The sequence below is a fragment of the Cyprinodon variegatus genome, unplaced genomic scaffold (genome assembly GCF_000732505.1).
Source record: "Cyprinodon variegatus isolate N-32 unplaced genomic scaffold, C_variegatus-1.0 Scaffold149, whole genome shotgun sequence".
In the NCBI taxonomy this organism is placed as follows: Eukaryota; Metazoa; Chordata; class Actinopteri; order Cyprinodontiformes; family Cyprinodontidae; genus Cyprinodon; species Cyprinodon variegatus.
The window spans coordinates 1,162,626-1,176,729 of NW_015150602.1; the positions used below are offsets into that span (position 1 = coordinate 1,162,626).

Here is a 14,104-nt window from a genome sequence, read left to right on the forward strand (position 1 = left end):
AGAAGTCACAGTGTCCTCTTTAACCTCTATCCTTGGCTTGAATGTGTTTCTGACTGAGCAAAAGCTCTTCTATATAAAGAGAGGCTTGAAGTTTTATGCTGCAGGCTTTTACAGCCTCTGGGTTGGGCACTCAGTGCGTGGAAATAAAGCAAAGCTTTCCTGAGGGATTTTCAGAAATGTTATCAGAACCTTAGAAGATTTTTCTTAGATTTTTCTTAAGCAGATATTGGCTTCATTCCACCTTTTGAAGCTGTATCTCTCTGTTTCTCAGCTGCAGGTGACCTTACCGTGTCTCTCCCTGATGGCCTCACAACGCTGGATGGCATCCACCTCCAGCTGACCCCGGCCAGCCTGGTTTGCCCCAACCTGCAGATCTCTGGCCTCGATACCAGCAACATCACACTACAGGTGATCATGGTCCCCCTATGAAACCTGGGGATTTCCCATGGAGCTCAGTCAGGCAACTAACAATGCTGAGCAGCAGGTTCTTTAGCAAAACATTTTTTTTGTTTGTCAACTTGGCCATTCCTGGGTAGAGAGGTGCTCTGTGCCCTTAAGAAAACTACCGCAATAAACATTAACGCTGAATGGAACAAGATCCAAAATTTCCCATAAACATAATCTGTTCAGTCGGTTAAAGGTGCCTGAACTGGAAGAATGGTTTCTACTCAGATTAAGACTCTGAATCAAATTTCTTAGGTATAATTGAAATGCCTCAATATCATTTGTTTAGAAAAAAAAAAAAAAGAGGAAACCTTACAGGTGTAATATATTTAATTAAAAAATAATCAGAAAGTCAAACTATCCTGATAACTTAGTTCTGCTTTAATTAAATATGAATGTTGGCAATATTATTAAAGACAATTTAAAATCTTAAGGGGAGCATGTCATGTACAACACACGGTCTTTACCCTCTAATCTCCCCACTTCCTGTTTGTTTTGTTTTATTTTATTCTAAATAAGACCACATCTACTCAGTGGCTTATGCTTAAAAGCAGACTTTGTTTTACTGAAATCAGCTCCTATTTAGTTTATTAAACATGTCCAAACACAACCAATGTCACAGAAGAGTGACCCAAATATTGTCCTTGCTACTGAGGATTGATTTTATCAAGGATTTACTCATCCCTTTATTTGGCAAAAAAAGGACATGATAATTTATTTTTAAGCTGTAAAAATCTCAAAATTCACTTTTTTTTGTTGTAGTTTTGTTTTAAAGTCATTTGTTTGTTTAAATCCTTTTTTACGTGACTGTGGCTCACGTTTCAACAGGTCTGAACACCCCTGATCTATAACCCTATATACACTACCCTTTTGAAACCATGCCGATACCTGTCCATGCACGGCAACTGAGATTACTGTTGAGTGTAAATGACACGCTCAACTGAACCAGACCGAGCCAGACACAACCGAACCGCGCTTAACTGGTACTAGTTCATCAGTAGGGCTCTGCGTGGTTCAGCTCAGGCTCGGTTCTCAGACAACAAAGAGTGCATGAGTAGACCGTGTCATGTCCTTACAGTCAGCCTCCCTAATCATGAAATTTTATGATGACATTCATAAAAATCCTAGCTTACCTACCGTGCCACATGATTTCCAGTGAGGATTTCCTTAGCAGTGTGATGAACCTCAACATCTGTCATTGTTTCCTGCATCTGTAAGCCCTGATTAGACTACCGTTTGTCATATTCACTTTCCAAAAGAATTCACCAAAGGCTGCCTTCTTCACCTGACTCTCCACAAACTTGTTGAATGTTACAGGTGCCGCCATGTTGATTCCCTCTACAGAGCAGTGGTACAATAGATACTCACTAGGGGAGGAACCATGCTAGCGAGGTGCGCAAATGGTCATAAGAAACCAAGCTCAGCACGGATAACTGAGCCAAGCTTGGTCCGAACTCGGCACAGATCAGTTTTCAGAGGGTAGCTTAAATGGGGCTTATGTCACACACCAGGGATGGATGGAGGTCTAAACCTTTTTTTTTTGTTGTTGTTTTTTTTTTTTTTTTTTCCAGGCCTGGGTTCAGTCTTGGATCTTTATGTCTTGGACTTGTTTTGTCAGGCCTCAACAATTTATATAAAGCCCAATTCAAGACTTATTATTGAAGCAAGAAACAGATGCTTAAATCATGGATATTCAAATATCATTTTAATGCATCCTCTTGTTTTTGTTTTTTAAAGAGATAAAAATAATCAAACATCTGCATTAAAACACATTCATCTTTTTTATGCTCTATATTTAATGATGGATGGATACAGTTTGCCTTTAAGCTTTCCAAATCTTTCTCTGCTTTTAGGATCCTCTCCGTTCCTTTGCTTTCTTTTTCCAAGAGTATTAAGCATCTCTGTCAAATATTAGGAGTTATGGATGTAAGGATGCTGTTTTTATTATTATTGATCCTTTTAAGAAGCATTTCACCCTTTGGAGCCTTAATGTGGCTTGATGCATCACAACCTCCTCCTGTCCTTCCTCTCACACGCCGGAGACAAAAAGGGCTCCAGTTTACAACGTTGTCATTGACGTAATCTTCGCCGCTTCTTCACTTAGAATTTAAATGGCAAAAAGGGCCATTTGGTGTGACTCATTTTTAGCAGAAATTACACACGTTTAAGGCTGTGCACATGAGGAACATAGCTGTCTGATTTTAACTGGTGTGAAAATCCACAGCTGTGATGCTTGTTTATCACTAATTTAACCCTAAAAAAAGAAAATATGCCAAAGGAAAGAAAACATAAGAACGATAATAGAGGTACTTGGTTTTATTTTATATGTGCACCTTGTTCCTTGGTAAAAAAAAAACCTTTGAAACATGCCTCATGAAAAAGATGGCACTTTAAAATGTCGATATTTCCTTGAACTCATTCATTTCTGAATGTTAGGTTGTTTTTTAAAGGAGAGTGTATTTTACTTTAATGAATTAATGTTGTTAAGGAAGACAATACATAATGTTAATTATTTATTATTTACTAAACAGTGGTCTGGAAGGTTTGTCATGTCTTCATATTAAGTGACACTGAACCGAGGATCTCAAGCTGCAAACCTGTTAATTTTTGCCTTTTACCAGGTTTATGCTGGTGAAAATTCTCAGTCATCCAGGTCATAGTCATTCCGAAAAGTTAAAAAACAATCAAACAAAGACCAGTGGATTTTTTTTTTTTTTTATACTTTTTGACATTTCCTGGTTCACAACTCCAAAATAGTGCATACTAGGAGGAGATTGCCATTCCATGAATATTAATGTTTAGCTTTTAGACTTTAGAATGGATTTGGCCTGAATTGCGGCTGAAACTATTTATGTGATTAATCGATTATTGAAATAGTCGTCAACTAATTTAGTAATCGTTTAATCGTTAAATGGATTATAGAGACTCTTAAAAAAGCCTTTTGCTGATAGAGCAACCATTTAAGAGCAATAATTGTACCAAGAATGTAAAAAAACAACATATATTTTGCATTCAAGATAAAAAATTCAATTCAGAACTACACCAGTGGAAAATTTTTACTTTCACCCAGTTTAATCTTTCACCCAGTTTAATCTGTATTAAGGAACCTTTTACTCTCAAATTATTCAATGAAAAATGAATCAATAGATTAACAGATCAGTAAAATAATCATTAGTTGCAGCCTTAGCCTGAAGCCTTCTAATTGGTTTTTATGCCAGCAGTTGACTCCATCCATCTCTGACCAGCTTAGTCGTCCCTGATGAAGAAAAGTATCTCCACAGCATGGTGCTGCCCCCTCTGTGCTTCACCATGCAGATAATTTGTAGTGTTAGTTTTTAAAACCAACAAGGTTCTGGGGGTAATGAATGCCTGGTGAGGCACTGTTATTTTAGTTCTGTCCTATAAATGGCTATCCAAAATTGAATATTGTTTTTTTCTGGCCTATAAAGTCACACAAAAAAACAGACTTTTGAATTATTGAGAAAGAATTAAATCTTTTGTAAAATCCAATGTTTCTTAGTGTAAAAAGTCCCAAATCCAGAACTACTTTAGCTGCAGAGGTTGCTGTTATTGAAAAAATAAATAAATAAAAGATCCCTGCTTCGATATTTTCTCTGCTACTCTTACCTGAGGCGGTTGTTCCCTTGCAGATCGACCCTGCCCTCCTCCAGCAGACCCTCCAGCAGGGCGGACTGCTCTCCCAGCCCCTGAGCGTGGACACCGGCCTGGTCTCTCACTCCGGCAGCCAGCTCATGTCCGCAAACGACCCGTCCGTCTCTGCCAACGTCGTCATCCATCCTCTGACCAGCCTGGCCATGCAGCCATCCAGCATCTCCTCCCCACAGGTCTCCATAGCCGGCCTCCCAGAGCAGGATGTTACAGGTAACAACAAATAAATGATCAAGCATCCAGAAAACTCTGCTTTTTTTAGAGATGAGTAATAATCTGTGCTTGAATGTGCTTGTAGGCCCCCAGGACCTTAACCAGGTCATTAGCGGCGCAGGGCTGGTGGCAGGAAGTAGCGGCAGCCAGGAGATAACTCTGACCATCAACAACTCCAGCCTTACTCAGGCTCTGGCTCAGGTCCAGGCTCAGGCCTCGGCAGCCGGATCCGGCGCTGCACCAGGAAACCCTCAGGAGATCACACTCACCATTTCAGGTAAGCAGAGTTTGCCACAAGTTTACTAAGTTCACTGTCTTCCTACGAGCTCAGAAGTCTGCAGCAGACAGCAATAACAAGCAAACAAAAGTTCCTGTTTCTTCACTGATTTCCCCACTGAGACAGACATACAGCTGGGCAGTGATAGACACTGAATGAAACCTGGTCTTTAAAAGGATCCTTCCTCCCTGAATTGAATGAAAAATAACTGATGGAGCATTTTTTTCCCTTCAGCAATCCCAGATTATTGAAGACTCCGTTTTAGCTGGAGGTACATCCCTAATGCCTATAGTGTAGTGAAAGCTTGAGTTCCAGGTCTCTATTCTCCCGTTTGAGGAGATAGATCATCATCTGATGATTCATATGCCATTAGCAACGTCGGGCTTCTCCTTTTCAGCCTCCTGATTTATTGTAATGTGATTCTAATCCTTCAAGCTAAGACTTTAAGAAATGATCTTTGTCTTTTTTTCACCGTTTTCTTTTGTTTTATCTTCATGCTTCTTCCCAGGGAACTAATTCCTGTTGGGAATTAAAAAGGTTTTAGAGGAAATCCAGTTTGTTAATTAGTTCTAAGGATTGGAATGACAAAATTTTAACTTTTTTTTTCTCTCTAGGTTATGATTCACTCCCAAAGATGGAAAGTTAAAACTCAGCTTGACTTAATGGTGCTGAAGAGCAGATCAAGCAGAAACCCAGACCTCCTCAGAGACTCAGACCTCATTTTCTATCCTTTTCAAAACATCACAACTTAGAGGGCTTCCTCTTGAAATAATAGGAAATCTGCATGCTTTATTTCTTCATATTGTCTGGAAGATGACATTGTAATTGTGAACAGAAAGATCTCAATAGCGTATTCAGCTCATCTGAAACACTGCTGGTAGAAAACCCAACATAAATCAGCAGATATGATCTGATTCCAGCTGTTTTTCAATCACTGCAGTGCAGAACCAAACCAGAGGAGGCAGCATCTGATTGATGTGGAGAAAGATCCACACTAAATACGTTTACCAAAGCTTTAGCGTGAAGGTCCTTTTGTCTGAGCCTTTTGTTCTGCTTACAATGTTTTTCTCATGTTTTGTGTTTTTCTTTGTGTCTAACCTCATTTGTTCCTCTGTTTTACTTGTAAAGCAGCTGTGTATGAATGGCTCTATACAGAAGCATTTGCTGGATGCATCTCTGTGTCAGAATCCTGCTGTTATTTTAGCCTTGGCAGGCTTGTATAGGCACTGCGTCACGTTTTGGATATTTTAAGTTTATACTTTCTTTCTTTGATAAAAAAAACACTTTAGTCACAGGAGAAAACAAAATGATAAATGAAAAGCAGAAACCACATTTATATAAAGATCACAGAATCAACTCTGAAGGTCATTTTCTTTTTCTATTTCTTCATCTTTGGTCCCTTATAGTCACTCACATATATTTTTTACTGTTTTAAAAAAAAATGTCTCTGCAGGTCAAGATCTGCTTCCCCATCATAACAATAGCAACGGTGCAGAGATGAGCGGCAGCCTCAGGCTTGCATCTCCACTCACCAGCCAACCCACGAATGCGACCATGACCATCACCAATGACCACCTTCTACCTCAGAGCCCGGCCAGCACTGGGATGGCAGGTACGGACCCGAGCAGCAGCCTGTCCCCTGAAAGTTTCCAGTACCTTTCAAACTTTGTTAGATGTTCTTTGAGCAGCTGCTTTGTTTTTATGGAATATCTCTACCACCTTATCTGCGTTATCCCAGTCTGCTCCCACCGTCTGGAAAATCATCACACTTTTTAACGGGTGCTTAAGCATCTGCAGTGAGTGATTTGCTGCCTCTATGTTTCTATGGAGAAGCCTCAAAGTATGCAGATTACCCTTAAGGTTGCTAGGCTGCTTTTATGATGTGTTCTTTTGTTTTTTGTTTTGGTTTTGTTTTACAAGCTACATTTTTTATCCACTTGTGAACAAAAAAAGAGGAAAATCACAGTCTTGGAAAATATGGCTCCATTTGATGCGTCCAGTTCACTGGAGCGACAAGGTCTGCTGGTCATTTGGCTAAATGATACCTCTGCTGTCCTGAAAGCTGCTCCAGTTGTCTGCTTGAAAAATAATTGGTTTAAACCTCCTTTAGAGAAACCAAAAGGAAAATCTTTTTTGGCACTGTTGTGTTTTTAGGCAGTTCTGTATAAATTCTTATACAAAATGAAATATTGTGAGAGGAAAAAGTAGCAGATGATCTTTCACTGCAAAAGGTGAACTAAAAACTTCCTATAATAATTAGGGGTTTGGCTAAAAAATCGTTTTGGCGATATATCATGACTTTTGGCTGCCCGATATAATATCAACCTTTCAGTCTATAGTATTGATTTTGTAAAAAAACAACAAAACTTTTTAACCTAAAATAATGAGGGGAAATGGGCTACCTCTGCACTGCCACTCTGTTGGAGAGCGCTGTGGAGCCCTTTTGCTATGAGGTGCAGCATATACATGTATGTAGTTTGAGTATTTACGGCACTTGTGGCTCACTTTTCGACAGTAGGCTGACAGGAAAGCGGGTATGAGAGAGAGGGAGAGACATGCAGCAAAGGACTAAAGGTTGGATTCGAACCCGGGTCAGCCGCGTCAAGGACTAAGCCCACCGTACATGGGTTGTGCGCACTACACACTGCAGCACCTGCACACTCAGTATCAGTAGCTGAGGCAGTCACAGTGGAAGACGTTGCCTCATTCAAACCCCAAATAACATGGATCCAAAAATGAGTAAAAGATCAATATTCAATTCAGTTTATTTATATTGCGCCAATTCACAACACATCATTCATCTCAAGGCACTTCACAGTTCACCAGATCATACAGTCAAATCTATTCAATGTTTTCTATCTAAGGAAAACCAGTCGATTGCATTGCCTTATTGACTCGAAGGCACTAAGCATACTTGTAGCAACAGTGGAGAGGAAAAACTCCCTTTTAACAGGAAGAAACCTCCAGCAGAACCAGACTAGGTGTGAGCAGCCATCTGCTGAGGCCGACTGGGGTTCATGGAGACAGAAACAGAGATACAGTAAGAAGCAAATATACAACTAGCCAGTCATAGTCAGAGAAACAAGACTACACTGGAAAACAGGCCGATCTATAAATAAAGGTCTTGATGGCAGCAGCACAGCTGATATTGGAGTCACTGCCAAACAGGAACAGACCAAATGAAGCTAATATGTGAAAAACAGAGCATTATCTTCTAATGAACTATTACGGCACTTGCTTTTTTATCTATACATTTAATTTTGATAGCTGGGGAAAATATCACAATATATAGTGATATTGCAANTATCTTCTAATGAACTATTACGGCACTTGCTTTTTTATCTATACATTTAATTTTGATAGCTGGGGAAAATATCACAATATATAGTGATATTGCAATATCGTTATATCATATCGTGACCCAAGTATCTTCACACGAATCGTATCGCAACACGCATGCCAATACTCACCCTAATAATAAGTGTATTTGCCCTCAGGTTGATGGAATGGAATAAACACCCAATGGACTTTATGGAGTGTTTCTGTCCTTAAAATAAGATATTTAGATACTATGCAATTGAAATAAGATGCTGGAATTGTTTTTTTCTTCTAATTTTAAACATAAATGGTTTTAATCCAATGGAATACACACTCGTTTCAAGGAAAAATGACTTAATTATATTTTAGCTTTTGCAGTCTGCTAGTTAAGTTCTCACAGATAAATCTGTTTAATATTTCTGGCCATGTTTATACCTGATGGCGTCTCTCACTAAGTCTGGTTTAATTTGAGGTTTTTGCCTTTAAAATAAAAACAATTTGTCTTCTTTATACTATGACTCTCAGTCGGAGGAATTGCTGCAAAGTTAGTCAGCCATTGCATTGATTGGTCCTTTAACCACTTCATTGCTGCAGTCACTTGATGCAGACTGCTTGTTTTCCAATTTTTTTGTCATTATTCTATATTTGTACTAATATATTTGTCACATCCATACCACAGAGACAAATGAGGCAATTTTAATGCTGCAGCACACCAAGGGTATAGATGTCTATCTTGTATTTTATTATCTTATTTCTACAAACAAGCCCATTTATTAATGACCCAAACGTAACAGCATTGTATAATTAATAGGACTGGCTTGTATAGAGTTGATGAGTTTCTTGGATTGATTTTTAAAACTGTATTTTTGCACACACATCATTTTTGGACATTTACTTTACGTGAATAAAATTTAAAATAATCCCAGTTTTCCGTGAGTATCAGTGAGAGCAGAGGTTTTAATTAAAGCAAATTATGAAGCAGTAGCAGTTCAGGTTCCACAGACCTGAGTGTTATAGGAGGGACAAAAGGTTTGTGGGCTTTGCTGTAGGGGAATTGATTTGCATTGTCAGAGGTTGCTCCCTTACGTTTGTGATATTTGCTTGTCACCTAAAGGTCTAATCAAATTTTCGATGCAAATATCGCTCTTTATCAATTACCCTCCTCTGTCTCTCTCAGCTCGAGTGGCAATAAAAGCTTCCCCTGCTTCTCAGAGACACTGAGAGTATCTCGTCTTGTGTTGATTAGACGGAAACCTTGTTATCGCTCTGTATGCAAATAGGGCTCCATGTGCTCTGTGACAGGGAAACGGTTCTAGGTCGGCTTATTTATTCAGTTCCAATCCAAGTGGCTGTGAAGTGAAAAGGGACAGGAGCTCCTCTTTGACTAGAACGATTTAGCGCCTTTTGCTCATAGTTGAAAAGCACCAGGAGGCCTGAAATTATTGACTGGCTGCAGACAGAAGGGCAGAACAGGCAGATATTTTCCTGTCAATGAAAAAAAAAATATATATATATATATATATATATATAATAATACCCTGCTGCTGTATGTTCAGCACTCGGCCTGGAATGTGGCTGAACATTATGAAATGTTCCAGTTTGTCATGGTGGAAAATGTTTAAAACATGATCAAATTCTCTTTTTTCCAAACCATTCTGGTTGCACAAGCTGTTATCTGTGATGGTCCAGTTTAACCAGAGCCTCTCAGAGCTATTCACCCCCCAGACCTTTTCACACTACAACCACACTGTAAGAATTTCATTGACAGATCGGTCAATAAACACATCAGTGAAGTGGTGGGGAATAAAACAAGGAAGTCAAATGCTAATGCAAATACAAATCTGGACAGTATAGTATAGCCTCTTTGCCGTCGTAGCCCTTTTATCAATCCATTGCCACCAATTCCCTCCATTTGTCTAGTTTAATCCTGAAATGGTTGCAGCTTTTTTCTGAAGGCCTGGTTGGTTTGTAGCATTTCAGTATGACATCAAAATTCTGCCAAAAGTCCATTTATGCAATAAATACCCCTACGAGGAGCTTTACTTCATATAGATGCTTATAAACTCAACATGGTTAATCTGTTATACGTGTAGAGCGTCACAGAGCCCCAATATATTACACACATGCTCACCCCTGCCAAATGTTGTCACTTTGAAGGCGGTACCCATTGGACAGAATAACTTGTATGTGATTGGCTACTCTTCAGGAAATCCCATGTCTTGAGGGGTCCACTTTTCAAGGTAACCAGTCTTCGGCCCAATCCCAAACCCGTACATTTTTTGCCCTTTTCAGGCCGACTTTCCAGTCGTGCGAGAATTTTTCGATCTGCCTGATCGTGCGTCCTGCGTCGTGTAGTGTAGTGTACAGGGGGGTAACGAGGGGCGGTCACCCTCTCACGACCACCTCCCGATCAGGAATCGTGAGGTCGGGAGAAAATCAAATGTGTTTGAAATTCATTTGGCCATTGTGGGCAAATCGCTCAGTGGAAATGCGCGAACAAGGATTCTTCATCTTTTTCCTCTCCGATGAAAACACAGAAGCAAGGCAGGGTGCAGGTGAAATGGAGTTCTTTCTGTAAAATTGACAAACCATAGTAGCCATGTTTGATCAGCCATATCTTTGTTCAAATATGTTGTCAACTTTTCTTCTTAGGACTTTCAGCACACAGCATTCTCTCTATACCTCTTCTACTGATTTGGCTTCCGGATAGACGAGTCCGAGTAGCGCCATCTCACTGCGGAGCTGAGTCCGATGTGGTTTTTAGACGTACAGTGTACAGTGTAAGCAGGTAGATTGCATCAGAGCGTCGGGTCGCACAGTGTCAGAACATACATTGTGAGCTGTAAACTCAGACTGTACGACAAACCCTGCAATTTCGTTGTACAGTGTGAGCTGCAGCTGCCTACACTGATTGAAAAAATCGCACAGTGTATGCCAAGCTTAAACAATAACCCAGAGCAGTAACCTTCCATTTGCACATTCTCGTAGAGGGTCCGCTACATTAAGTGCCGTCCCAAACCACGTAGTGGGTAGGGCCAGTGGAACATTTTAACAGGTTTAACAGCGGCCTGGTGGCGGAGGAAACACGTGCCGCCACATGTAAATTGTTAACCTGCGACACAGAGCTACAGCCACGCACATGGGGCATCACTGCATTGCCATAGCAACGACTGCTTTCCTTTCTGTTGTAGTGAAGAAGCCGTCCCATTCTCCTTTATACATTTCGTTTATGCAGATTTTTGACACAATATTTTCGCATCACGAAGACCAGGAAACGCATGGAGATATTTTGTAGTACTTTAAAGTAGATGATAAACAATATTATGGGGAACTTTTTAACCCAACATCACAGAAGAGAAAAAGTGTTTAGATGTGCACGGCTGGTAGAGTCGTACCTTTGATCACTGCGGTGAAAAATCCATCAGCTGTCTTGTTTGCAAACATAACTCATGTCTCTCTCTCTGTTTCCCACTTCCAGTAACCAGTCTGGCACCCAGCACCACTTTGTCGCATACTGCTGCGTCCAAGAGCTTAGTGATGTCACCAGGAGGCGTGGCCAGCGATGGAAGCGTCACCCTTACCCTCACGGATGCTCAGGCCATGCTGGATGGTGTCACCTTAAACCTCAGTGCACAGGTTAAAAATCCCATGTACTGTGAACATGAGCAACACTCACATTTATTAGTAAGAAACAGAATTTAAAGAACATTTTTTTTTCTTTAATTTGTACCAATTTGTAAATTTTGAGGATTAATTGGTATCTGAATATAAACATCTGCTGATGCAAATGTTTGACTGATTTTACTCATTATTTGTAGACTGTGTGGTGATCTCAGGTAATCGTTTGTTTTTCTGTTTAAAAGATGGACAATACAGTGATTCATTATACTTTCATTCACATTCTTGGCAGTTCCTAAATCTGACAGATGTTCCTACTTTTGTCTTCGCTTCAGACAGAAATAACTTTTCCTAAAATCTTCCATCCTGTTGAAGTAGGCAGTCCACACCCTGTAACGAAGGCCTGGCGGCAAATTGTTTTTATTTTTTGTTTTTCACACCAAAAAGCACATGACAGAATGAAAGAACAGCCTTAGTGGTTGATTGTTATTATAAGTACTGGTAAAAATAACCAAATCGCTTCCACCAAACACTGATAGTCGACGTTGTGGACGTCTGTGAGACCGCAGGCTGACGCAAAGTGCTAGCTGTCACATTTAGCTTTATAAACGTAGAAAAGTTTCCACCAGTTGCCATTTTTTCCACCACCTTGGCGCTGTCAGGATCATGAACACATCTTCCTCCTTCCTGCTGTCAGAGTTGCAGGTGGGCATAAAATTCAGCTCTCCTGCTACACAAGATGCTTCCAGGGACTGCAGGTCTACTCTGAACGATTACTTTATGTAGCAGCAGGGGAAATCTGTCTTATTTCTTTTGTTTGCTGGTTCCAACAGTAAGATTGTTAAAATGCAGATTTTCCTGCAGCGATTGTCTCAATTACTGTCAAATGGAGTATTAGAGTCAGGGTTAGAGGGTGCAGTTCAGTTGGCAATGCTAATCATAACTCAAGTCTGTGTGATTTTTCCTCCATGTAAAGTCTTCTAAAAGCCTGCCAACTTTTCCAATTTCTAAATGCCCTGATAAAGAACAACTTTCTTTTATATGGGTAGCCTTCTTTTCTCCAGAAGCTCCTTACTGCAGATTGCAGCAGATTATTTTGGCAATCAGACTGATTTTACCACAAAACACATACCCACTAATCCGTCTTGTATTTTCTCCCTAAACACCTGCAGCTTAACCAAAGAGAGATGTCTGAGCAGCAGACTGCTCTCTACCTTTGTTGTAACAAAATGAACCCAGCAATTCGCACAGATACCTATAATGATAGATTTAAAGTGTACCTGAGCAGGCATTGATGCTTTGACTTTAAGCTTCAATGCAAGGATTATAGAGAGCCACAATAAGACATTCAGTAGCTGGTCATAGAACAGAATAGAATAGAACAGAATAGAATAGAATAGAATAGAATAGAATAGAATAGAATAGAATAGAATAGAATAGAATCGAATCGAATAAAACAGAATAGAAAACCCCTTTATTGTCCCACAATGGGGGAATTTTGGTGTTACAGCAGCAAAAGATTATAGCAAAAGTGGTTACATAAATGTGGACCTTAAAAAAATGTATAAAAATAATGGAATTAGTGACAAAGTTAAGAAAATAAACCAATAAAACACTGTATTGTACAGTGTTTTTACAATATAAATACATCTGCAGAATAAATACTCAATTTACAGCTGTGGACATTTTTACAGTAATAGATATTTGGGGAGAAAAAAAAAGAAGCTACACCAAAATGTGTGAAAAAAAATAATAGCAGCAGGATATTTAACTGACTAAGACAGACAGCAAAATCAGATTGAAAGTAACAACTTATTGAGGTTGTTGGGAACAGTGATGTTATGGAGTCTCACAGCTGCTGGGAGGAAGGATCTGTGATAACTCTCACTGGTGCATTTAGGGTGCAGCAGTCTGTCACCTAAGGAGCTCTCCAGTTCAGCAACACCTTCATGCATGGGGTGGGAGACATTATCCAACAGAAATGTTATTTTAGTTGGGGTCCTTTTGTTTCCTACCTCCTGTACTAAGTCCAGGGGGCATCCAGTTGTACCTGGTATGGCACCTGATCCAAAAATTCAATGGCAATCAGGTCCAGTTCAGATCTTTGGAGTGAATTTGTGCCATCTTTAATGGTTAGTGATGGGATGAAAATATTTCCATGCAGACCAACTTTTAGCTTTTGTTTGTCAGCTGCTTAACCAGACTACCTTTTTATACCTATAGGGTCAGACGTTCCCTGCAGTACTAAATGACCCTGGCCTGCCGGGACAGTCGGCCAACTCCAGCCAGCAGGTCTTACTGGTCAGCCATCATTCCCAATCATCAAATGGGGCGTCAGACAATGGATATTTTGTAAGTATTTCTTTTTTTTTTTTTGCAGGCAAGATGACTGCCTACTAATAATATGTGATAAGACTGAAGGTTTGAGCTTCAAAGTATCTATATTTACATGAATGTACATGAAAGTTAGTATGATTTATGAAAGATTATGAGATAAGTAAACATTTAAAAAGCGCTTTAACTTTAACTGGACAATTCTAAAACCCTCCTTATATAACTTGATTA

The 14,104-nt window shown here is 39.7% G+C and overlaps 1 protein-coding gene across 3 annotated transcripts in view; it reads left to right on the forward strand.

The window, feature by feature from the left end:
* znf236 (zinc finger protein 236) overlaps positions 1 to 14,104 on the forward strand; it is a 107,738-nt gene that overhangs the window by 68,195 nt on the left and 25,439 nt on the right. For all 3 annotated transcript variants that reach the window (XM_015377202.1, XM_015377204.1, XM_015377205.1), the window contains exons 23-28: positions 272 to 408; positions 4,095 to 4,326; positions 4,412 to 4,603; positions 6,057 to 6,215; positions 11,400 to 11,557; positions 13,763 to 13,891. In XM_015377202.1, the coding sequence (XP_015232688.1) occupies positions 272 to 408; positions 4,095 to 4,326; positions 4,412 to 4,603; positions 6,057 to 6,215; positions 11,400 to 11,557; positions 13,763 to 13,891 (1,007 nt within the window). The remainder of the gene's footprint in view (positions 1 to 271; positions 409 to 4,094; positions 4,327 to 4,411; positions 4,604 to 6,056; positions 6,216 to 11,399; positions 11,558 to 13,762; positions 13,892 to 14,104) is intronic.